This window comes from Gymnoscopelus braueri (assembly GCF_963280865.1).
Source record: "Gymnoscopelus braueri genome assembly, chromosome: 18".
Classification (NCBI taxonomy): domain Eukaryota; kingdom Metazoa; phylum Chordata; class Actinopteri; order Myctophiformes; family Myctophidae; genus Gymnoscopelus; species Gymnoscopelus braueri.
Genome location: NC_137618.1, coordinates 18905901 through 18931148, shown reverse-complemented (window position 1 = coordinate 18931148; position 25248 = coordinate 18905901). Strand labels below are relative to the sequence as shown.

Below are 25248 nucleotides of genomic sequence, written 5' to 3'. Positions count from 1 at the left end.
AAACCAAAATAAGTTAATGTACCTGTAAACAAGATGTAACAATAAAGTACAACCTTGAACCTTGAACCTTGAGCAGCTGTTTCCCAGCAAAACGTTTTGTGCCTCAGACACAAATAGTTAAAGGAGGGGGAACATGTCTGCGACAAAGGAGAAAGGGGAAGAAGGACTTGCTCAAGCGCAAAACTGAAGAAATTCACAACACATTCTGACCGCAGTGTAATGCCTGGTTTTGCTGCTGGTGGAATTTGAACCAGCAACCTTCCAGTTGTGCGGACCACTCGAATTAAATGGACGATTAAAAAAAAGGGGGAAGAATTGAAAGATGAATCAATCAGTGAACAATTGTAATGTAAATATGTGAAATGACTTTCACTTTAAATATGTAGAATAAAACCTTTTTTTTTATCACAAAGACAAACCTCAGTCTCTCAATTATGTGGGTTGTTTTGGTCTATCCTACATGCTAAGAGCTGTAGCTGTGCTATGCTAAATGAAGGTAAAGTATCTATAAAGCACATTTAAAACAAGAAACAGTGTCAGTGACCAAAGTGCTATACAATGAATTACGTCAGCAGAGAAATTGTAAGGTCAAAATAATCTGCATCAAATAAAATAAATAGTTCAGTTCAACTTGTCACTTGTGTAGGCTATACAATGAAATACTGATCTGGTTCTCTCTGCCTTAACGCAACACAACTTACAACACAGGATACACATCCCAAACTGATGTAATAACACTACAGACACACTCGAGACTTTGTACACAGTGTACACTATTTACAGTATACAGTATACATTTCACAATATAGGCTACAGTACAGGATACATTACACAATACAATAACAATGTGCAGACAGTGCAGTGCAGTGGTGTGTCAACTGTTCAGCAACCTGACTGCCTGTGGAATTAAACTGTTACGGATACAGTGGGTGTGATTTGATATTCCCTCAAGGTGTTTTAGATGGAAAGAGTGAGAACAGAACATGAGCCAGGTGGCCAGTGTCTGTCCGTATTGATATTTTTGGCGTGCTGTAAATGATAGTTCTGTAACAATGATTTTTGCTGCCGTCTTTACAGTCCTTTGCAGCAGCCTGTAGCCCTGAGCAGTCAGGTTGCCTGTAGCCCTGAGCAGTCAGGTTGCCAAACCACACTATGATACAGCCTTTCAAACACTGGAAAGTTGGAAGTTCACAAAAGCTTCAGGGGAAAACAAAAACAAAATCTTGTCTTGAGACGCCTCAGAAAGTACTGTCTCGGCTGTGCTTTCTTGAGAATGCAGTTGGTGTTGAGAGACCATATGAGGGTGACCATATGAGGGGAGACAAACACCAGCCGAGAGAGACATTAAGTACACAAACCTACGCAGAAGATTAAAACACACACACACAAAAAAAACACCAAAAAAATAACATTTCAACAGGAGACTCATTGATGGAAATAGGAATGTGATTTCCTTTGATCTTTCTGAAGTCAACAATGATTTATTTTGTCTCAATTATGGCCATTGAGAAAAAGCACACATACAAAAAAAGAAAACAGAGCATTGAGCTTTCCTTAGCACCATATGGTTACTTACATGTTCCACTTCCCTCCTAGATACGGTAAGCCCTCTCACCACTGTTGCTTATTAGTCAAATCACTGCGGTGTTATCTGCAAGTTTTATGATGCTGTTGCAGTCACGTGTAAACAGACAATATATACAGTATTGACAGTAATGACAGCAGCCTTGTGGTGTCCTAAGAACTACTCAAGGACAGTGGTTCCCAAACTGGGGGTGGGACCCCCAGGGGGGTCCCCAAATGATTTTGGGAGGTCCCCAGATGATTAGCTTAATGTGCAACATTGTTTTCTCACTCAACAGTAAACAAACCAACATACAGTAGGCTATAGGTGTATATAGGGTGTCTGCACATTTCTAAAATTACAATTTAAGGACTTTTTTAATACCAAATAGGCCAAATTATCAAAGCTTATAGTTTGGCTATTTCCACAATATTTATCTGTGGAACCGAGTAAAACTAAATGTAATGCATACAATTCCAAGTGCTTGTCAGGGTGGGGGGGTCCCCAGTTCAAATATGATTATTTTGGGGGGTCGTGGCCTGAAAGGTCTAGGGCACTGTAGCTACTGTATCTCAACAACTGGTCCATGGACCATTAGTGTTCCATGGCATAATTACAAGTGGTCTTGGTGAAAATGTTTTAAAATGTTTATAAATATATTGTGCCTTTGTTAAAGGGATATTCCAGTTTCAAACATGTTTGGGGTCATTTTAACGTCTACTCATGCATAAAAGAGCACCCCAGACAGTTTTGTTCAAGTTGCTTGATTCAGATATTTGATATTCATTTTATCAGACACCTAAAAGACACCTTCCTATACCTTCCCAATGTAACTTCAAACTCCATTAACCATGATAGATTCATCGAAAACACCAGTCCTTGGTTCTGGTGACTCATACATGCATCTGTGATGATTGTAATATGATTCAAATGTTTGTTATTGTTTTTCATTATGTATGTATTTTATATGTATGTATTTTATATATAAGTGGGCTTCCCTGAATAAATAAAGGAAAAAGAAAGAAAGATACGCTGCCCTCCTAATATGTGACGTGGGCCATGTTTTTTTTTATTACTGTATTATTATTTTTTCCCCTTTTTTTTTCATTTCCCCCCAAAAATATAAAAAATAAATGAAAAAAGTAATTGAACAAACACGGCCCCTAACACACATTAGAAGGACAATATCAGTCACCAGAACCAAGGACGGGTGTTTTCGATGAATCTATCATGATTAATATGGAGTTTGAAGTTACAATGGGTTTGTATTTTTTAACTAATAGGTGTAGTGTGCAGGGGGGAAAGTTTCAAATGAAATAATGACTGTTAAGGGCTTGATTACTTCGTGTCGTGCACTGAAAGTAGCCGATCTACAAGTTCACAGCGCGTTGCAATGCAACACACTGGGACTTTGTAGATCATCTGTGTGCACTGAATTTCTTTTTTTAATGAAAATGACTGTGTTATGCCTTCTTATATAGGCTGCTAAATATGTGGTGCCAGTCACTCATTAACATAAGGCCTACTGATAATAATAATTATAGTGTCAGAGATAAGCTACAGTAAAGACTAGGAGTAAACAAGTAAATTACAATCATGAAAGGATTCTACATCACACAGAAAGGCTGTAGTTTATTGTCCTTCTTTATGGGTGCGTGAAGTCAGGCCCACCCATAAATCACATACTGTAATTCAATTTAGTGATTTCTGAGAACAAACATGAAATGTATTGTACGCCCAATGCTGTGATATGGACTTTGGGGTTAACTCATTTGTTCATTGTGTTGAGATGTTTCAGTGAGGGAACAGGTAAAATGTATAAGAACATCTCTCTCCATCATCCCAGTGTTTCTGAACCTGTGGGTCAGGAAAATAGCCAATCCACAAGCTCACAACGCCTTGCAACGCAAGGCGTTGTGAGCTTGTAGATCTGCTATTTTCACAATATGTATCTGTGAAAACTGAGTCAAACTAAATGTAACACCTCAACTCCTACATTCCAAGTTCTTGTCTAGGTGGTGGGTTCCCAGTTCAAATATGATTATTTTAGGGGGTCCAAATATAATTAGTTTGGGGGGTCCCCAGTTCAAATATGATTATTTTGGGGGGTCGCGGACTGAAAAGGTTGAGAACCACTGCATCATCCTTTTCAGACCTAAACTGGGTGCTCATTCTGAAATGCTGAGTGGAAATGTTTTCTAGGTCATGACAAAAGCAACTGTGCAGTTAATGGGTTGTGGGCTGGAAAATCCACAGCAAAGGTGTTCTGCATCACACACTGACAGTAGGCTAAGCTTTCAAGTCTAATCGGTAAGTTGTTCTTATCAAATATGCTCTATATGAATTTGATTTGGCATTATGCATTATATCATTTAATGGAATTTAACATTTTGTCAGATAAGAACAAATTCATGTCTTTTTTTGAGTGAGCTGCCATATAATTTGGCAGATGATATGATATATGATTTGATTGATTAAAAAAAGGTCAAAATATAATTTTCACATTATTTTGAGCAGACACAGAAAATGTTATATACTTTTTAAAATAAATGTATAAATCACATACATGGACAGTGAATATATGACTATCTCATTAATACCTTAATTCTGTGGTGAATTATAATTTGTGAAATTATAAAAAAAAGTATGACCGATTTTCTATGTTAATCATTTAACATTTTAATTGGTTCTCATTGTATTAATTCAATCAAATAAATGTATTAAATTAAATTAACACTTAAGATTTTACGAGCTAGTTTGACACCATTATCAGGTGTTGCTGAGATTTATGGCACTGGGGAAATATTTTCTTGAACATGTCTGTCTCAGTCACTTGACTTCCTTATGGGAAGTCACTGGTTTTGGAACTTCTGGTTTAAGCAATAATGGTCTCACTTTCAATATCAGGAAACTCCTCCTAAAGAACTTAAAACCGCATTTCTTCTCGTCGAAGATAAAAGCACAAACCATTGTTTAATCAAAGTAATGTGTTAAATCATGCAGGCACGAACCATCATGACAGTGTCGGGCTACAGTGTTTACCTGATCTGCGCTCTGTTCGTCGCCTATGGACGCAGTAAGTAGCCTATAGTACCGACTAGCTCCAATCGGAACCTCTCCCTCCGCTGGCTCCGAGATGAGGTTCCGCTGCGTCGGGTGCCGGGCAGATGACGACACCGGCGAATATTGGCGAATATTGTTGATTCTTACCTTTTTTTGCAAATCGTATCCAAAAAGTAAAGGTATTCATCCCTGCTCTCAGATGTTTTACATTTTAGCGGTAAAGACAATTTAAGTGTCGGGTTGAAACAAGCGTTTAAATCGCATTTCTAGTCAGCCTGTGCCGTGTTTTCCCAATGCAACCTTAACGGGAGCAGTACTGCGCATGCGGACAGGGGTTGACTGGCCACTGGCTGACAAAGAAAAGCGATTTAAACGCTTGTTTCAACCCGACACTTAGATTTTCTTGACCGCTAAAATTGAAAACATTTAAGAACAGGGAGGAATACCTTTACTTTTGGGATACGATGTGTGGAAAAGGGTAAGAAACCATATTGGCCAAAATTCGCCGGTGTCGCACTCTGCCGGCACCCTACGCAGCGGCGGGACCTCATCTCGGAGCAGCGGAGGGAGAAGTTCCGATTGGAGATAGCTACCGACTAAACACCAGATAACTGATAGCCTACTACTTAATTTGGCAGTGGTGTAAAGTAACTAAGTACACGTACTCATGTACTCAAGTACTGTACTTAAGTACAAATTTGAGGTAGTTTTACTTTAGTACGTGGAGTTCCAATTTTCAGTACTTTTACTTCTACTCCACTAGGCTACATCTCAGAGGCAAATATTGTACTTTTACTCCAATTATTTGACAACTTTAGTTACTAGTTACTTTGTAGATTTAGATTATTATTACAAAACATACATCAGCCCTATTTAAACTTTGGCTATTTGAAAATAGCCGATCTACAAGCTCACAATGTGTCACATGGCAAGGCATTGTGAGCTTGTAGATCTGTTATTTTCAGAGGATTTTTATACATTTAGTAGACATCATGGATGACTTGTGATACGGGACATTCTGCATAATGAGTACTTTTACTTTTGGTACTGTACTTTAAGTACATTTTTATACCAATACTTTTGTTCTTTTACTCAAGTAAATTTTGAATTCCGGACTTTTAATACGTTTACTTAAAGGTAGGGTAAGTGATTTGCGTTGGTTAAAATAATTGTTAAATAGCTCTATATTCTGATAGTAGCCTACTCATTGCTATAGCGTGTTTGTTCAGTATTAGGAGTCTCCTTGTCTCTCCACCTCTTTATTAAACAGAAAATGCATTTTCGTTTCAGTTTCAGTTTCATTTCCAATTTTATCCAACCAGGACAGATAACTCAATCAGGATATAGATTAAACAAGTGAAATTGGAAGTGATGACACTAAGAAATGAGCTGACAAAATTGGAACTGGAACACTATACAAATTAAGCTTAAAAATTGGTACTTTCTCCTGATTGGCTGAGATCTCGACACCTACCGAAAAAAATATTTTCTGTTTATTAAAGAGCTGGAGAGACAGGGAGACATCTGTTACTGAACAAACACTATAGCAATGATTACTATCAGAATATAGTGCTTTAACCATTTAACAAAATACTTTTTGTTTTAACCAAAAAATATCACTTACCCTATCTTTAAGTAAAAAAGAAATAGTATACTTTTTCCACCACTGCTTATTGGCTACTACTAGGCTACTGCACAGAACATATATAGCCGACTACAAGATCACAACTCGTTGCGCTTTGAGGTGTTGTGAGCTTGTATGGGCAATGTAGTATTCGCTGTAGTAGTTCTAACTTCGATTGATTGGTTCGAATATAGTGATGAATATGAATTGATGTTATTATTAGCCTACTATTCATTTCACAATCACACATCCATATCCCTCCCTCCCTCTCTCGCTCTTCCCCCTCTCTCGCTCTCCCTTTACACACACACACACACACACACACACACACACACTCACACACACACACACACACACACACACACACACACACAGTGGTGGAAGGAATGACAATGTGATATTGCTAAAAATGAGGCCAATGATACAGAACAAAAAACTGAAGTACTGTAGGCCTACATAAATGCAAAAATTATACTTTTACTCCACAACAATTATTTGAAAACTTTTTTTACTAGTTACTTTATAGTTTTTTATTATTATTGCAAAACATACATTAACCACTTCAACCCTATATACATTTAGGCAATTTGAAAATAAATTTGATTCTGAAAATTTGATTCTGAAAAGTAGCCTATTAACAGATCTACAAGCTCATAATGCGTCGTGATGCAACGCATTATTACTTTTCATTTGTTAAATATTTACATTTACAACCCACAGACACACTTAACCACTTCAACCTTCGATTTCAATATTTTTAAAAAGTTGTAAAAATAGCGCATCTACAAACTCACACTGCCTTTAGATGCGACAGTGTTGTAGAGTAGACCTGGCACCTTTTTCTACTTTTGCCTTTTTACGATGTTTCTGCCCGACAGCGACGGCTGCGACGATGAACACACATCGATAGAATATGTTCAGGCAGTCGTTTTGCCCTGTAGGGACCTCTAAGGTACCAGGGAGTTTCCATCTTGAATGCATACAGTGCACATTCTGCACAAGCAAACACTGGCATTCGACCTTTAGACTGAGGTTGGTTCTTCAAAGCCTGAATGTGCTGCTTTCATTTCCTGATTCCACTGTCTCAAAGCACTTTTTTATTTTTCATTTTACGGTACTTACTAATTCATACTATTTCCTAAGAAAACTAATGACAGAAAAAAGTTTCTCCCTTGGTAACTCATACTGCAAAAAAAATGCATCTCACTAGTAGGCTATGTTCCAAAATACGCAAAATGGCCTAAAACTATTTATATTCATATCGCTGTCTGAACAAAAAAATAACTTTTTGGTTCCAGTCATGATAAAGATCTCCTGGGAAGGTTTTGGTCTGTGACAATTAATCACAATCTCCTCTTGAATTGAGTAGAATTAATCTCCTTTTGTCACTGTCACATCTAGGCCACAGGAGGGCAGTACAGACCCACTATGTGAGTCCTGAACAGATCTATGTGCTGAGGTGTGGGAGCACTGTGGGTCGTCTTCTCGTTCTCAATGTTACATGGAGCAGAGCGGAGAACCACACCATGGGCCTCCCATCTGGGATGGAGGTCAAGGATGGGGACCTGTGGTTTTTACCCGTGGATGCTTCTCATCATGGCACTTACACATGTGAAATAAGGTACAAAATGAACTTGTCCGACTTGTCAGCGTTATAAAAGAATGATGAAAGAAATAATTGAAGAAGGCTGGAATAAATGAAGAGTTTTATAATGTATAGCAAGAGTCATCTGTTTCACACAACTACACCTGTTGTGATAACTGACAAAATAACAGACAAACTTTAAATCGCACCTAATCAGTGCTGTAGCATTTAAACGGCATATCCTTGTCTGCAGGGACCATGGAGGGATGGATTTCATAGTGTCAGTGTCTAGTGGACAGTGTCCTCATCCAGCTGAGCACAGAGAATTCAAACAGGGAACCAGTGATTCTCTGCCCTGCAAACAGATGGACATTCTCGGACTGAAGAAGAACACAGCACACGTACGCTGGCTCAAGGTAGACTACTCTGCACAGCTAACTCTGCCGCTTGTGAAATGATTAATAAAGAAATGGACAAAGGAAAGGAAGGAAAGGACAGAAATAAATGAAAGGAGTGAGAAAGTGATGAAGCTAACTTGAGAGACAATTCAATTCCAATACTAAAATGTTGTTTCACTGCATTACTTTATAGGTAGAACTATCTTTGTAGGTACAGATGTTAAGATACGTTCTGCTGGGGACTGCCACAATACGTCTGATATTCAAATAGAGGCTAAGAGGCAATTCACTAACAAGGGCAAACTAGGTGTGCACTGTGCACAGTTGAACCATGTGGGTCATCGTCACATTATCTGATGTGTAGGATTATACTGTTTATAATGATTTGATTTAACAGTGCATTGAGTCATTGCAGACGGAGTGACATACACATACACCGTCGTTGCAACAGTTTTGCAATTACTTCAAAGCCATCATTCTGTCTACTGTAGGACTGCAGTCCACTGGAACTGGATGGAAAGACTGTCGACCAGGAGGGCAGACTCAGGCTCTATGGAGCCTCGGAGGATGATGCTGGGGTCTACACCTGTCTGATTAACTTCACCTTGGCTGGACAAACCCATACCTCCGCACGCAGCATCCAGCTCAACATTAATAATGGTACATTAGATTGAGTGACGGTTGGCTGATGGTTAGTTAAAGTATGTCCCCAGAGAGTTGCCAGTCCAAATATCAATTGGAAATCCCTTTGTGTGTGTGTGTGTTTGTTTTTTCTTGATAAGATTTTACAGGTGAGATTCACCATAAAATGTATATTCATGTATAATCTAATTTAGACAAATATATTATATTTGCTATATTATATTTGCTATTGTCTAAATTAGATTACACTTTTTTTTTCTTTGATTCTGTCAGATGAGATTTTTCTCCCACCTGTACTGGTGTATCCTAACAATGACACGGTGCAGGTTGAACTAGGTAAGAAGATTTTATTTATTAATATTTATTTTAATTTATTATTGCCTGATAGTGTTGTTTAATTATCTCTGCCAGGCCAAAAGTCTGGAAGGTGGAGATTATGTTTTCGCCCCTGTCCGTCCGTCAATCCGTCCAATCACAATGTTGTTACGACATCACAGAGTACACTGATATCGTTACAGTGTTTCAGTGTTACTGAGAAATAGAATCCACCGATGATATTACGATACAGTCTAAGTGCAAGAAGGACCTGGAACCGCTGGGCCAATCGACGCGAATCTTTGCAAACAATAGCTAAAATCGACCCCAAAGTTTTGCACCTATACCGATCGCCACAAATACAAAAAAAAAATCTCTCACCAAATTTGGTACAAATGCTCTCGAGAGTCATATGACTATGACCGTCAAACAGGGATTTTATACTTCACACCATTTGCCTGTAATTGCCTTCAAAAACCTGTGGGCGCAACATCCAATCATATCCAAATTGCAATGGCATGTTGAAAGCGTGTACTACTAAAAGCGCTTTTACGTCTGCCAGTAGGGGGCGGCACAAATGCGCACCGTTTGTCGTACAAATTCTATCTATTAACCCCACGCAGCTTCCTCGTGGAAGTCAGTTGTGGCTGCACTCCACGACTCACACAGCCCTGGGTAGGCAACCCCATAGTTTAAAAAATAAATCTACATTGGTATTTGTTGTTGTTACATGTATACATACATAATGGTGATACTATGATATAAAGGAATATAAAGTGCCTGCCACTTTACTGTACTTACTGTAATCAATGACAGGTTCCAGTGCTGAGTTAAGATGTTTGGCCCTTTTGGGTCACAGTGAGCATGAGGAGAACTTCATGAACTGGATGGTTGATGTCCCCCACATTGATGACCACATTCAGAATCAGCTCAAAGAGTCCCCCTTTATCTAGTGAGTTCTCCAGTTCCCCTTACTATCATAAAGCCCTACTATAAGCACTTTGAGAAAAGTATGAGTATGACATAAGAGCAAAATGGCAATCTTGTGAATAATGGTCAGTTGATTGATTGATTGATATATCATAAATTTCCTCTTAGCATCCATGAGGATAAAAAAGTGTATGGCCTGTCTACACTGTCCATCTTTGAAGTCATCCCTGACCTCCTGAACGTGCCCATCCGCTGCATTGTGATGAACCCTACAGACCAGGCTGAGGGCTTGCTGTGGCTTCAGAAAGGTACAGTATTAATGGGCTTTCTCATTCTGCTCTGTATTAAAGTTTCAAGCGAGTATTTCTGCAGGAGGGAAAGCGATATGGCAGAACTCTTGCATCAATGCGCTGCGCATAAAAGGACTTTACTCTGAATTGTACCGGTGCCACAATCAGAGGCGTACCGTCATTGGGGCCAAAGAGGCCGTGGCCCGGTCTGTAAACCCTGCTTGCCCCTGTGTAGGGGCAAGATCCGCCAGGGGAAAGAAACAAAAAATCTACATAAGTCGCCTTTGTTTTCAAATGGGGCTCATTTGCATTCGGCCGAATTGTTAATGAGTGGCCATTAGAAAACCGGTTTCCCCGTCAAACCGGTTCTTCTGCCAGGTAGCCTACACAGTATAAAGAGGGCCCAGAAATAGCTTCACATTTCATTATTGTTGTGACTTGTGACTAGTCTACTACTACTCTACAACATGAAGAAGCCACCAACCAAAAAACGATTCGTCCAGAGCAGCATGCTACTACACTTCGCCGCCAGCTCCAGCAAGACGCCAGCAAAGGACAATACTTGCATATTGTGTTTTATTCACGTTTCTCTCTCTTGCATTAACGTTGCAAATTTGCAATGGTAATTCTCAATAGACTTATCAGCCATTGTTGCGCGAACCCCCGCCCCCCTGGCCCGATTCTGGCCCGGTCAACGTTAGAATTCACCATACGCCACTGGCCACAATTAATCAAACTAAGTAATTAAAATACTCGACTTGGGGAAAAAGAAAAGAAAATGTCCTATTTTTAATACAGTAGCATAAATGTACCATGAAGTCCAATAGAGCTGCAACAGTTTAACCACGTTCAACCTGGCATCCCTATTTTGCGCATGGCATTATACAGTAGGTGAAATCAAAAAGCAAAAAACAAAAAAATAAATACAGATCTACAGATGTACAAGCTCACAACGCATCACAATGTGATGCATCTTGAGCTTTTAGATCCACTATTAGAATTTTTTTTCATGAAACCATTGTGCGGCGAAGTATAAAATAGACCAATAAGTGGTTCATCAATTCGTTGATTTATCTATAGAATAATAGCTAAAAACGCATCGTTAACTTGTAGATCTGCTGTTTCTGCTGCACAACACGGTACGCAACCAAGTATACATCAGGCATCACTTCGTCTTGCGCCATTTGCAGCACATTCTGACAGACTGTCATTTTTGTCTCACCATTCATTCTTTACTAGCTGACCACACTGAACTGCACACCTGTGTAGGTGCCGGTCTGGCCTCCGGCCTTGCTGTTGTGTTTCTGGTATCTGGGTACTTCTTCAGGGTGGATCTGGTCTTGGCCTATAGGAAGCTGTGTCCTCATCTGGCCAGACTAAGTGAGTATTATCGTAAAAATGATGGGGTCTATAACGGCTTACCTGTGGATCTCTGATGTCATGCTGATGACGTCATATTGATAACTTCAGTCACAAGTAATTAAGTCACAATTAAGTCACAAGCTCGCAATGCGTGGCAGTGTGCCACCGGACGGTGGCACACTGCCACGCATTGCGAGCTTGTACACCCGCGCACAACTATAAATCAGGCTTTACACTTTTGACGTTCCATTTTGTAGAGCGTACTGCGCTCTGATTTGTTAACATCACTGTACTTAGTTCGGGCGCGATCAAACCTGTACAGAAAGCTGTCACACAAAGTGATCAAAATAGACAATTTGATTCTAACATGCTAGTCTTCATGTCGGGCGTCGTTGCTTGTCTTCCACCATGTCACGCTGCTCAAGATGAAACAACCGGTTGTCGTCCCAGACACATTTTTGTGTCAGGGACGACCAACTTCTGTTCTCGGGCTGATATGGTGTAGTATGGAGAGGCTATAAAATGAAGTAGCTATGAACATTCAGCACAACAGAGCTAACAACAATCTCCTCTCCTCTCCTCTCTAGTTCCTGACGGTAAAGAGTATGATGCTTATGTGAGCTATCTTCATGTTGATGATGTGAGTTCATCTGGAACAGCAACCTTTGCCCTGCATGTTCTTCCTGAGGTGCTGGAGAAACAACATGGGTACACCCTGTACATCAGAGGACGAGATGACTGTCCAGGAGAAGGTCAGTGACAGTGTGCAGTCCACTTCTATTATAGACAGTTTATGTAATAATGATGTCAAAATTAAACAACGATTACATTTGAAGTTGAACATTGTAAGATATTCCTGTTACTTTGGATAGACAAGCTTGCACACTGACTGTTATGTACAGTATTTGTAGTATATAATACTATAGAAAGAAGCACAGAGGACAGAGGATTACTTCCATAGCCAGATCCCAATACCCAGATTTCTGCCTCCTTGCCTCCATCCTCCAGTATGGCGGTATCCAGTGAAACTGGTGACCTGCCGAAATATGTTGTGACAGGTGTGTTTCATTCCTTGCAGCGATACATGATGTGATAGCGGCAACAGTGCGCAGATGTCGCAGAATGATCATCATCCTGTCTGCAGACGTTCAGTCTTACACAAACGCTGGCATGGAAGAAGTGCTGCCGCTAAATCACAGCCAAAACCACGAAAACTACGAGCAGAAGATAGGCCTGCATGACTCCTTGATGCAAAATGACCCTCGTGTAATCCTGGTGGAAATGGGTGAGAATGGACACCGATGTTTAATGTTAATTAGAAGTGCAGTTGAATTTGTTTTGTTCTAATCTTGTACTATGTATTCTGTCCTGTTCTGTTTTATTAAACAGATGGTCCCCTGGATTACAGTGGCCTTTCAGCATCACTACGCTACATCAGGAAGCAACAAGGAGCTCTACGATGGAACACAGCCTCTTCTGGGAACCAAAGATGCACCAGGCTGCCCTCTAATGGATATTTCTGGAAGTGCCTGAGGTACAACATGCCCCCAGTGCCTGGAGGGAGAGCCCTCACTGTGGTCTAAACCAGGTGTCGTTAAACCCCTCTCTCTCAGCCTTGGAGCCAAAGGATGAATTTTGTGCACCAAATTTCGGAGCCCAGATGATTGACAGATTCTGAAAACACACTGGAAACGCACAGCAAAAATGTCTCGTAGTGCGTTGCAAAAAATCCTGAAGGGGGCGTCAACAAGTGTCACTTGGTAGGGGTGGCCATCTTAGGGGGTCATAAACAGCTTGACTTAACATTGGCTCTTACCCCCTAATATGTCTTCAGCTACTATGCCACGCCCCCCGCCCCGTGGTGACGACACGTTGCCAAGCACTATAGTTACTTGAAATGCTCTAGATGTACTCTAGAGTGATAGCATGTTATGTAGACAGATGCCAGGCCATTGTTGACCTGGCATTCTATAGTGTGTTTTGTTTCAATGTATAGATTTAAAAAAAAGGTTTCTGATATTCTACTGCTAGACTGATGAGGTTACTGTTAGGTTCTTGGTTTACTTATGATCCTAGTCCTAGATTACTATTTCTATGCATTATTTTGATGTATTACCTTGTGTTGTTCTTGCTTACGTAAATCGCTCTGGATTAAGAGCGTCTGCTAAATGTAATCTGTAATCTTTATTTACAATAACAGCATCATTTTCATACATGGATTGCATCCTCCAGTAGCCTGGCCAGTACATTACCTTTCTCTCTGGCTAATCACTTAGTTTATAGATAATGCAGGGTACTTTTCTCCTCAATGTCACTAAGAAAGGAGCCACTGCAGTGCAGGATGGCTGCCTTCCAGACAACACTGGGGGTAATAAGGTACCTTGTGCACAGTGCCTTTAGCTTAGTTTTAGCCTAACAAGAACATTTAACTTCAAACAGCCAGAAAATACGAAATATTCATTGTATGTATTATGTATTATTTTATGTATTTATTATTTGGATTGAAAATAGTTTCTAACCATTTGTCCAGGACCCGCATTGCATGGTTACAATGAATCATGGATTTCATTTTCCAGTGTCTTTAATGGGCCATGAATGTATTACAGATGTGCATTAACTGTATTAAGTTAATACATATCTGTAAAATAAATAGTTATGCTCAGTGTTAACATCCATTTCTAACTCTGAGAAATGTATCCAAAGGGATCCCTTATGACTCGCACACACTGCATGACTTTCAAAGTTGTCAGTTCACTGTGCAGTTCACAGTACACAACCTTCTGTCTTGTAACTAAAGTGTCCTTAGGTCGTTAGATTTGTAGACTGTCAGAGTTAAGGTACACATTGGGAGGGTTTATTTTGTGTGATTAATTTGCATTAATTTAAAGTGCTGTTTGTGTTATGAGCACATCCACACAGATCAGGTAGACATGTTTTTTTTTGTCTTCTGTAAGATATTCTCACATCAGAACAAAGGGATGTAGGTTCAAAATAAGCAAAATATCCCTTTAAACTACTATTGAGGATTTTATTGTGCAGTTGTTCAATTAGAGTTGGACCCACAAACACACCCATACTTGGCAGTTGGGTTATATAAGGTGAAGACATTTCCCATTGCCTTGTTCTGACACTGTGGCTTTTTACCACATGCAATCTAGTGCCCCTATTTTGGGGCTAACATTCTGTGAAAATATCTGGGTTTAAGTGGTTAATAAGGGCCGGGGTATAAGGGCCTGTATGATAAGTGTTCTACTTCTCAAATGGTCAAATGTATAGCATGTGTTGTTTTTATGCTATGTGTATGTTTATTGTCCATGATTTATAAATATATTGGTCATGTTGGCCTGCCAATTTCTTTCATCTCCCCTTTCTTATAATACATGCTACAGTATGGTGCATTTATCATATTCATAATTCATACATACACTCATGCACAGTTAGGGTTAGGGTTGGTGGTTTGATGGTCACAAATAATGCTAATGTGAAACATCATGGAACATCAGCTTTAAACATCACTTTAAAGCCCTATACTCCGATTGAAATAATTGCTATAGGGTGTCTCTCCAGCTCTTTAATAAACAGAAAACACATTTTCCAATTTCAGGCAATCAGGAGAAAGTACACATTTATCAGCTTCAATTTGATATTTTTCCAGTTTCAATTTTGCCTGCTCACTTATTTGTGTCATCACTTGCAATTCCACTTGTTTATCCTGTATCCTGTTTGAGTTCTCTCTCCTGATTGGTATCCTGACCTGAAAATGCATTTATTAAAGAGCTACCAGGGGCCCTTGGGGAGCCTTGGGCTACAGGGCTCAATGACAATTTACTACAATGTAAATTTTTAGTTAACACTCAAAATTACCTATACAGTACAAGGACCTTTTTGGCCGTAACAGGGGCCTCAGCCCACCTATAAGGCCCTTTAAGACTGTACATCTTGTAAACAAGTCTCATACAGGTGCTATCTTGACCCACAAATGCCTTACATCCCGAGTACTGTGTTTGTGTGTCCACTCAACTGCCCAATTGGGTAGCGTGGGGTCCTCAAAGACAAAGACAAAGGGGCCCCTGTGACCATTTTTCTTCTTGATGTAAGCCTGACAATATCTTGATGTAAACAGGCAACTTCCACCAATGCTAATATTTATTTTGGTATGTGTCCTGTAAAATGCAAGCTTTATACATTTTCAAGATTCCAGTGGTGTAAAGTAACTAAGTACATTTACTCAAGTACTGTACTTAAGTACAATTTTGAGGTACTTTTACTTTACTGGAGTATTTCCAATTTTCAAGACTTTTACTTCTACTCCACATCTCTGAGGCAATTATTATACTTTTACTCCACTACAATTATTTGAAAACTTTAGTTTCTAGTTACTTTGTAGATTTGGATTATTATTACAAAACATACATTAACCACTTCAGCCCTATTTAAACTTTGGCTATTAGAAAATAGCCGATCTACAATCTCACAGCACGTTGCGGTGCGTCGCTTCGCGTTGTGAGCTTGCAGATCTGCTATTTTCAAATGCTCTATATACATTTTAAAACTTGTGAAATGGGACATGCATGCTGCATAATGAGTACTTTTACTTTTGGTACTTTAAGTACACTTTGATGCCAATACTTTTATACTTCTACTCAAGTAATTTTTGAATACCAGACTTTTACTTGTAACAGAGTATTTCTACATTGCAGTATTGATACTTGTCCTTAAGTAACAAATGTGAGTACTTCCAGTTCCAGATTCCTGCTGTGTCCAATCCAATCTCTAGTCTATTGTATTTGTAAAGATGGTGTAGTTTCCCCAGCCCTCCTCTAGGGCGGCTATATGCTCCTGCTCATCAATATTTTGTGTGAGTTCTGCACATTTAACTTCCGGGCAGCGTTGCCATGTCCGCTTATTATAAGCGAGTTTGGGCTTGTTTTTCTGTAAAGTCGCTTCTTGTTTCTAAAGTGTAGTTGCTTATTTGGGCTTGTTAACTAATATTGTTTAAACCAGTGGTTCTTAAACCTTTTCAAGTCAAGGACCCCCAATAATTGTAGACTCAACCTTCTGAAAATGTGTTGTGTCAGAGACTCCCATACAAAGCAAAGCAAAGTTTGTTGTTTACCCAGGGTGTTGGACTAAGTGCGAAACTTATTTACAGCCAGACCCTGCATGGAAGCCTTGCTCAAGGGCTATTCAGCGGTGATTCATGATTGATGTGATGAATTGGGGAATCGAACTAGGGACCTTCCGGTATCAAGGCCGCCCCTCTAACCACTAGGCCACCGCTGCCAGATTGTGTGGATTAGAAAATATTCCTAAATTTTCACTTTCCCCCCAATATTTGTCTTTGAAAATTGCAGATCTTCAAGGCAAGCTTGTAGATCTACTATTTTCTAATAGCCAATGTATTTAGGTTTAAAGTGCTCATCATGTGGCCTTTGGGCTTGTTTTCATAGGCCTAGTTGCTTATTTCTCTCGCAATATATGGCAACACTGCAATGGACACGGTGACTGTAAAGTGTGAAGCTCATAGTACAAACAACACGCAGCAGCACACATGATGATGCAATGTTCTATATTTAACATTAGTTACAGTATCACAGAAAACCCAAGCTGAACTGTACTGTGATGATAAGCGACCTCCTCTGTCACACCGACCTGCATCTGAAGGTATGCTTAGCTTATTAGCAACGAATCCACAGAGCTCTGCCCTGTAGGTGGCGGAATCATAACGGCGGTCAGAGTAGAGCGTCAGACTCTGTTGCGTTGTGGAAACTGCTTGCTTTACCTGATATCTTACTAACTAATTGCCCCTTTCGGGACCCTATTTACCTTTTTTGTATTTGGGAAGGCGGTATCCAGGGTCCCTTGACAGCAGTGGCGGGCGGTGCATTTTATAGGGGTCATACCTATGTTCCCCGGACCTATGTTCCCCCACTAAGGTTATGGTTAGGGTTAGGTTTAGGTTAGGTCCTATATTCCCCGCTCTCCTAGGAAAGCGGGGAACATAGAACCTGGGGAACATAGAACCGAGTCAGATATTGTCCTCTAGTTTCATATCCATTTGAAAGTTCTGCCAGAAAACGTGTGTTTAGTCAAATATCTCCACTTTTCCACGAGCTGCACACGGACGACTTTCTGTACGGGCGAGGGGCCCGAGTTGAGTGAAGGACCGAATTTACCCAAACATCCTCTGGTCATCACAAACGTCATAACATATTGACACAGGGAAGCACAAACGAATGGGGCACACAATTGACAGGTGCTTGTGATTGGTGCAGGGTAATGAGTCACTCCATCTGCCAATTGTGTGTCCCTAACATTTGTGCTTCCCAAAGGAAGTTTAGATATATTCAGTCCTGCACTCATTCCGGGCCCCTCGCCCGTACAGAAAGTCGTCCGTGTGGAGATATTTGACTAAACACACGTTTTCTGGCAGAACTTTCAAATGGATATGAAACTAGAGGACAATATCTGACTCCAAGTCTTAGGAATTAATTATTGGGTGAGTACAGACGGAGTTTAGAGCACTTTTACGGCTGCGCAGATCGTGACTACACAGCGCGTCGTCCAGAGTGATCTATGACTGTGTATTTGGAATACATGAAATGTATGTAAGATCACAGACATTCTGTCAAAGTGTCAAATAGTCTATTATATTCGGCTGCACCACAATTATTAATTCATAATTTGACCTGTTGCCTGTTGACCTGTTGCAAAATATTTAAAGTGACAATATGTAATTAAATTTAGTTGTACACAGGTGACGGCAATCATTATCACAGGGTTGTATTAGCCTTAGATCAAGACTCTCATAGATGTATTTTATCGTTACTTTTTTTTAAAATCTGAACCCCGCCCATATGCTCCATTCTCCCCTGAAGATGCATCAAACCCCCGCAACCGAGGGAAGTGTGTCACCCAGGCCCGGTCCCAGCAGGTTCCGGAATAGGGGGGCAAAGGATAGTGGCTGCTATGGTAAGGGCTCAACTAAGTCATCTTTACGTGTTACGTTTTGATTGAGGAAAAAACTGTTAAATGTTGTAACCACTCACATATGTTTCTGTCTACAGTCAAGGTGGTTGAGGACTTTAGGGCCCATATGCTCATGATGAAGGTTGGCGACAAGAAAGGGACGGAGAACGCAAAGATGAGGGCCAGGAAAGCAGCCATCTTCTGCCGATTCATGGGTTGCGACGGCCAAAGCGACCTGAGTGCCCTGAAGAATTTGGACAACATGACAAAGTAGGTAGAGTTCGCAAAGTTATCACCTAAAACGAAATCCTGAGATTAATTTAAATCATGTAACTTTTGTTGTTTACAGATGGGTGGTTCATTTCGGGGAACCGGAGAAGTCATTTGCCTCAACCATGATAAAACAGACCATCTTGGACGTCAGGATATTTCTGAAGCACGTGAAGATGCGCTTTGCAGGGAACCCGGGCTACAGACTGTCCAAAAATGCGGTGCAACAGCTCCTTTACACCCTGAAGAGCATTAGCACCTTGAATGCCAAGGATGTAAGAGTGCGTCAGCGTCAGTACAAAGTCATGACCAAAAAATCAAGTGAGTACATTTCCACACCCTAATGATGCCATAGAGAATTCAGTTACAATGTTTAGAATACAACTTAAAAATATTTCTATAAACAGAGGAGGAACTGACCCTGCAGAACCTGACGACCTTCAAGGAATACGCAGAGTGCAAGACCCCGAAGCTGCTTGGTGAGTAAAACTGTGTCCAAGTTAGCCTCAACTCCCAGGTGAATTTTTCCAAGAAGTGGGCATTTAAGTTGTCACTATGAATTGAGTACGAAGGACCCCAATTAAAACAAGCCATAGGCTTTTTGGGGGTTTTAAATCCTATTTTGTTGACCTTGTATTTGAACTGGGGCCATTAAATAAGTAAAATTGTAAGGGATGACAAAGAAATGAGCAGACAAAATTTTAACTGGAAAACTACCAAATTGAAGCTGATAAATGGGTACTCTCTCCACATTTCATCCTGATTGTATGAAATTGCAACCTACCTGAAAATATAATTTAAGTTTATTAAACAGAGGGAGAGATGCAGAGACCCCTGTTACTGAACAAACACTATATAGCTTGAGGAACCGAATAGAACAGGGCTTCACTTCTCTATAAAACTTCAATGGACGCGGCGGCCACCATGTTCTATTCAATCGCCCTATTACTTTGAATGGTGTGCTCGTTCTTGATAGCAAAGATTAACCGTTTAACCTTACCCAGGCTACTGGCTAATAGGGATGGGTATTGGCAACAATCTCACGATACGATACGTATCACGATACTTGGGTCACGATACGATTATATTGCGATACGCATCACGATACTTGGTTCGTATCACGATATTGCGATATATTGCGATATATTGCGATATATTGTGATATATTGCGATATATTGCGATATATTGCGATATATACATAAATCACAACTACATATTGTTTATATATACACTACATATTGAGTAGCTGCAGATCTGTGATAGGTTCTTTGAATGTTTTTCATAAAGCCTGTATCTGAAAAAGCAAAAAAAGAAAAAAAAAAAAAAAAAAAAAAATTATTTTTTATTTTTTTATCGCGATATCGATACTGGAGTATCGATACAGTATCGCGAAATAAAATATCGCGATATATCGTGATATCGATAATATTGCCCATCCCTACTGGCTAATGGAGGATAGTGTACATATTTCTATTGAGGAAGATTAAAGGGACTACACCATGAATTTTTACTTTTCCTTCTTTTTTGTGTGTTTTTGGTCTCCCCTACCTCTCTTCTATCCCAAAATACCCCAGTTTGAGCACTCAGGCTTTCACAGCATATCTGGGGTTTTATGTAAATTGGTCTCAAAACAGGCCAAACTGATTTGCCCCCGCATGTGACGTCACAAGCGATACAATCCCTCCCGTTTTTCAGTTCCAAAAGAAAAGAAAAAAAAAAGTTTTTTTATTTTTTCCACACAGAACCAGGAGGTAACATGCATACAAACTGGCTCAATAGCGCCACGTGCCAAATCAGGACAATGTGGTATTGCAGGTGAAAGTGCTTTATAAGCCAGAGAGAAGTTAGTTGAGTATATCTGAGGCTTGATTTAGGCTCAAACCTTTTGAAAAACGTTTGAGGGACATAAGCAATATGATATTAAATATATAAAATAAAATAAAATTCATGGTGTAGATCGTTTAACGTATCAACATGTTCTGGTATAAATCTAAATACAGCCACTCAGAGTGCACTGTACAGATGTCCCCGGCACACACAGATAGTGTGTGATAGGTAGCCAGTCTGAGGAAATAGAGGCTGTTCCATCACTGGAATGGATTCATTTCCAGGGTGGCGATTCATCTCCAAAGTAGCTCTTCAATTTCCCTCAGAAGTAACGTAGTTGTCTCCATTTGTGCGTGGTGGATCACTTTACGCACGGGTGATTGTAATTCTAAGTGATTTACTGTAGCATGTTGCTCATGCTGCTGTTGTATTTGAGCAAAAAACAAAAAAAAATTGCAAAGTTTATATGCAACTTTGTCTTCGTCCTTCTTTGTGAAATGGTCCCAAAACGAGCTATTGTGCGACAACGTATAAAATAGCGCTTAAGTGGTTAGTCAGTTAATTGATATATAAAAATTTCAAAATATATATATATACTGTATATTAAAAATATTAAAATAATCGATAGTTGGAGCACTAGAATTGATCTCATCCAATCAGGAAAATCATTGATTGCTCTCTGTTTATATTAACGTCCCCTCTCCTCCTTCCAGATTTCCCACTCCTCCCTGAATGTAAAGAGGAGGTTTCCCCTGAACAGCAGGAGAAGAGCCTCAGTCTGGTCCAGGAGGAGCCTCCCCTCATTAAAGAAGAACAGGAAGAAGAGCTGCTTCAAACACCAGAGGAGGCTGCTGGGACAATATTGACATTGCTAATTGTGAAAAGTGAAGATGATGATGAAAACCAAGAGATAGAGCCTCTAGCCAGCACCTCAACTGAACACATGAAAACACAAGCTGATGCAGAGGACTGTGGAACACCAACTAGTAATGACCAGCTCGTCTCTTCACACGGTTCTGAATCTGACACTGACGACAGTGATGACTGGGTGGAGACCAGGGAAGCTTTAAATACACTGAAATCACACAAGACGCAACATGCGGAAGAACAAAGATCGTCTTTGAGCAACAAGTTATCCCAAGACCTGAAATCATCAAAACAAACTCCATCCATGAGGAGTCACACAGGGAAGAAAATCTATAGTTGTACAGAGTGTGGCAAAATGTTTTTTTACTTGAGTTGTCTGAAACATCACATGAGGATTCATACAGATGAAAACCCCATTACTTGCAAGGTTTGTGAAAGAAGTTTCAGTAAAAACTTTGATCTGAAGAGGCACATGACGATTCATACAGGTGAAAGACCCTTTACGTGTCAGGTTTGTGAAAGAAGTTTCCTTCGAAATGAACATCTCAAGAGGCACATGATAACTCATACAGTTGAAAAAGCAAAACGCAAAAAGCATACTTGTACAAAGTGTGGTGAAGTCTATAGTAATATGGGTAATCTGAAGCAACACGTGAGGATCCATACCGGTGAAAAACTCTTTGGGCACATGAGTCATCTGAAAGAACATGAGGATTCATACAGGTGAAAAACACTTTACTTGTATAGATAGTAGCAAAAGGTTTCCTTTTGAAGGAAATCTGAAATCACATATGAGGACTCATACAGGTAAAAAACCCATTATTTGATTGTGGAAACTAAAGTCTTAAGTTAAAAGCTTAGTCTGAAACTACACATGAGGATTCATACAGGTGAAAAATGCTTGCTCAGATTGCCAAAGAAGCTTTCCATGAAATGTTAATCTGAAGTGGCACTTGGGAAAAAAATAAGTTTATGTTCAATAGTAATATGATTTTTTTTTCCAAAGACGCAATCTGTGGCGGCACATGGACAAAAGAAATCTTTAAAAAAAGTTAGCCCTGAAGAAGACACTGACAAACTGGTCGGTGTCTAGTGGCATTTTATTGTTTTAGTAAGTTAATAGCCCTGCCAACCTATTAAAAGCTTTTAACTTAATCCTTGCTTAGAGTGTGCTTGAAGTTTGCCTGTTTCGATGGGACCCCTTCATGTATAATCCTTTAACGGGATATTTCACTTTCAAAACAAATTTGGGTCATTTTATCGTCTACTCAGGCTTTTGTGAGCCCCCCAGACATTTTTTAAGTTGCTTGATCTAGTATTTAGATATTTGATATTCATTTTATCAGACATGCCCCCTTCCTATACAAACCCATTATAATGTAAAATTCATCAAAAACACCCGTCCTTGGTTCTGGTGACTCACCCTGCCCTCCTAATACGCGAGGGGACCGTGTTTTTTGTATTACTTTTTTTTCATTTATTTAATTTAAATTTTGTATTGTATTTAATTATTTTCATTTTCCAAAAAAAATTAAATAAAAAAGGAAAGCTTGGTTTCTATTCCGAATTAACCAGTATGATCCCGTCTAGGGCCCACCTACTGTATCCAATAATTTGCACACACAAACTTACTGTACATGCACGCTCTGTTTCGCTCTAGATCCAGACAGGATCAGCAACCTGCAAAGTCTTAATCCCAGTCGTGTTAATTTAAAGGTAGGGTAAGTGATATTTTTTGGTTAAAACAAAAAGTATTTTGTTAAAAGGTTAAAGCACTATATTGTGACAGTAATCATTGCTATAGAGTGTTTGTTCAGTAACAGGAGTCTCCCCGTCTCTCCAGCTCTTTAATAAACAGAAAATAAATTTTCCGGTAGGTGTCAAAATCTCAGCCAATCAGGAGAAAGTACCCATTTTTAAGCTTCATTTTAATAGTGTTCCAGTTCCAATTTTGCCTGCTCATTTCTTAGTGTCATCACTTCCAATTTCACTTGTTTAATCTATATCCTGATTGAGTTCTCTATCCTGATTGGATAAAATTGGAAATGAAACTGAAACGAAAATGCATTTTCTGTTTTATAAAGAGCTGGAGAGAAAAGGAGACTTCTTTTACTGAACAAACACTCTATAGCAATGAGTACTATCAGAATATAGAGCTATTTAACACTTATTTTAGCCAAAGAAAATCACTTACCCTACCTTTAACTCTGATGAGAGTACACTTTTAACCAAATTAAGAGAAAAGTAATATAACAAGTAATGCAACGAGTTACTGTTGGAAGGGAGTAAATAAGTAAATTAATATTATTTTTGAAAGGAGTAACAAGTAATGCATAACTTTTTTTTGTAACAAGCCCACTTTCCAGGAGGCATGCCCTAATAATTTGTATTTAATTATACTTACTGTACACTGTCTGACACAACGTCAAACTGTGTCTCTCTCTGTTTGTGTTTCTCTCTCCCGATCTCTCTGGGACAGTCGAACATAGTGCTTTTATGTGGTGTCTGCAACTCCATTTGATTACATTTTGTACACAATCAGAGTCAAATGAACACATTGGTTCCTCTTGACAGTGTCTGAGATTTGTCCAAGCTTCACAAGCCTCGTTCTTTCAGCAGTGAGGTCACTTATGGCTAGGGCTGATATGCCGACCAGTCAGCACCAGTATATCACCCTCATGTCCTTTTATCACCCCCTCACCCAGGGTTAAAGGCTGTGTATGATATTTTTTTTATCTCTTTTATTAGTTTTTTTGTATATGGAAATATATATATATATATCGGGTGGAAACCAAAACTGTTACTTTTCAGGATTCAAATAAAGAAAATAGCATAAATAGCAGATTAACAAGCTCAAAACATGTCGCTAGTTTGCGCTGCATTTTGATCTTAGATCTGCTATTTTGGGTACTTTGGTGTGATGCTGTAGTAGCCTATATGATCAAGGGCATTCATTTACGAAAAAGCACAAAAAGTGAAAACATGGAGATAAGAGGTTTCTGCCCGACAGCAACAATATATTTTCACTTTTTTCTAGCTCCACCAGATGTTGGTCCAGAGTGCTGGGAGACTTGAGTGCCCATGGCTGCACAGTGCACACCTTGCTTCCTGGCTTGCTTCCTGGCCTTCGGTACTTGTTGCGCAAGAGCGACCCCCTCAGGTGGAAGGAGGTATCACAGGATGCTGCTGCTAGGTGGAACTCCCTGAAATGGTAAGTCAGTGGTTCTCATTCTCAACCTTTTTTTTTTAACTCTGTACCACTAGCATAGGTCAAACAATCTTCAAGGACCACCCACCCCACCTACCCAGAGTCCCCACAACAATATGTAGGCCTATATATATTTAGTATATGAGAAGACATAAGCAGTCATTTGTATTTTATATAAAAAAAAAAAACAATAGCCGGATTTTGACTTTGTTGCACCGGTATTGCGCACCGAAAATACCAGATCCACAAGCTCGCTACCCGTCACGCTGTGACATGATGTGTGCGTGTTGATCTGTTATTTTCGGTGCGTGACACATTGCGCACAATAGCTTG

At 39.7% G+C, this 25248-nt stretch overlaps 4 protein-coding genes across 4 annotated transcripts in view; all 4 read left to right on the top strand.

Moving 5' to 3' along the window:
- Positions 1 to 17058, top strand: part of LOC308106052 (interleukin-1 receptor type 1-like) — a 29872-nt gene extending 12814 nt beyond the window's left edge. Inside the window, exon 13 of the transcript XR_013934958.1 lies at positions 16873 to 17058. The gene's annotated coding sequence lies outside the window, so the exon portion shown is untranslated. The remainder of the gene's footprint in view (positions 1 to 16872) is intronic.
- LOC308073527 (interleukin-1 receptor-like 2) lies at positions 4502 to 15124 on the top strand. Its single transcript, XM_080412464.1, has 11 exons — positions 4502 to 4640; positions 7653 to 7872; positions 8090 to 8252; positions 8726 to 8894; positions 9150 to 9212; positions 10008 to 10143; positions 10290 to 10429; positions 11651 to 11791; positions 12361 to 12525; positions 12852 to 13058; positions 13163 to 15124. The coding sequence occupies exons 1-11, from the start codon at positions 4562 to 4564 to the stop codon at positions 13354 to 13356; spliced, it is 1677 nt and encodes a 558-aa protein (XP_080268590.1). The 5' UTR covers positions 4502 to 4561; the 3' UTR covers positions 13357 to 15124.
- Positions 17059 to 17280: 222 nt separating the features above from the next.
- On the top strand, positions 17281 to 22759 carry LOC308073773 (uncharacterized protein). Its single transcript, XM_080412895.1, has 6 exons — positions 17281 to 17437; positions 18652 to 18745; positions 18841 to 19012; positions 19092 to 19333; positions 19420 to 19491; positions 21554 to 22759. Exons 1-6 carry the CDS (start codon positions 17396 to 17398, stop codon positions 22432 to 22434), a joined length of 1503 nt encoding a protein of 500 aa, XP_080269021.1. The 5' UTR covers positions 17281 to 17395; the 3' UTR covers positions 22435 to 22759.
- Positions 22760 to 24789: 2030 nt separating this feature from the next.
- LOC308073772 (putative ribonuclease ZC3H12C) overlaps positions 24790 to 25248 on the top strand; it is a 28305-nt gene continuing 27846 nt past the window's right edge. Inside the window, exon 1 of the mRNA XM_080412894.1 lies at positions 24790 to 24918. The gene's annotated coding sequence lies outside the window, so the exon portion shown is untranslated. The remainder of the gene's footprint in view (positions 24919 to 25248) is intronic.

Coding starts and splice junctions, on each gene's coding strand:
- LOC308073527 (XM_080412464.1), top strand. CDS start 4,562: ATGCAGGCACGAACCATCATGACAGTGTCGGGCTACAGTGTTTACCTG. Junction 9,213..10,007: donor CACGGTGCAGGTTGAACTAG/GTAAGAAGATTT, acceptor AATCAATGACAG/GTTCCAGTGCTGAGTTAAGA. Junction 10,430..11,650: donor CTTGCTGTGGCTTCAGAAAG/GTACAGTATTAA, acceptor ATTCTTTACTAG/CTGACCACACTGAACTGCAC.
- LOC308073773 (XM_080412895.1), top strand. CDS start 17,396: ATGATAAGCGACCTCCTCTGTCACACCGACCTGCATCTGAAG. Junction 18,746..18,840: donor AAAGGATAGTGGCTGCTATG/GTAAGGGCTCAA, acceptor TTCTGTCTACAG/TCAAGGTGGTTGAGGACTTT. Junction 19,013..19,091: donor AATTTGGACAACATGACAAA/GTAGGTAGAGTT, acceptor TGTTGTTTACAG/ATGGGTGGTTCATTTCGGGG.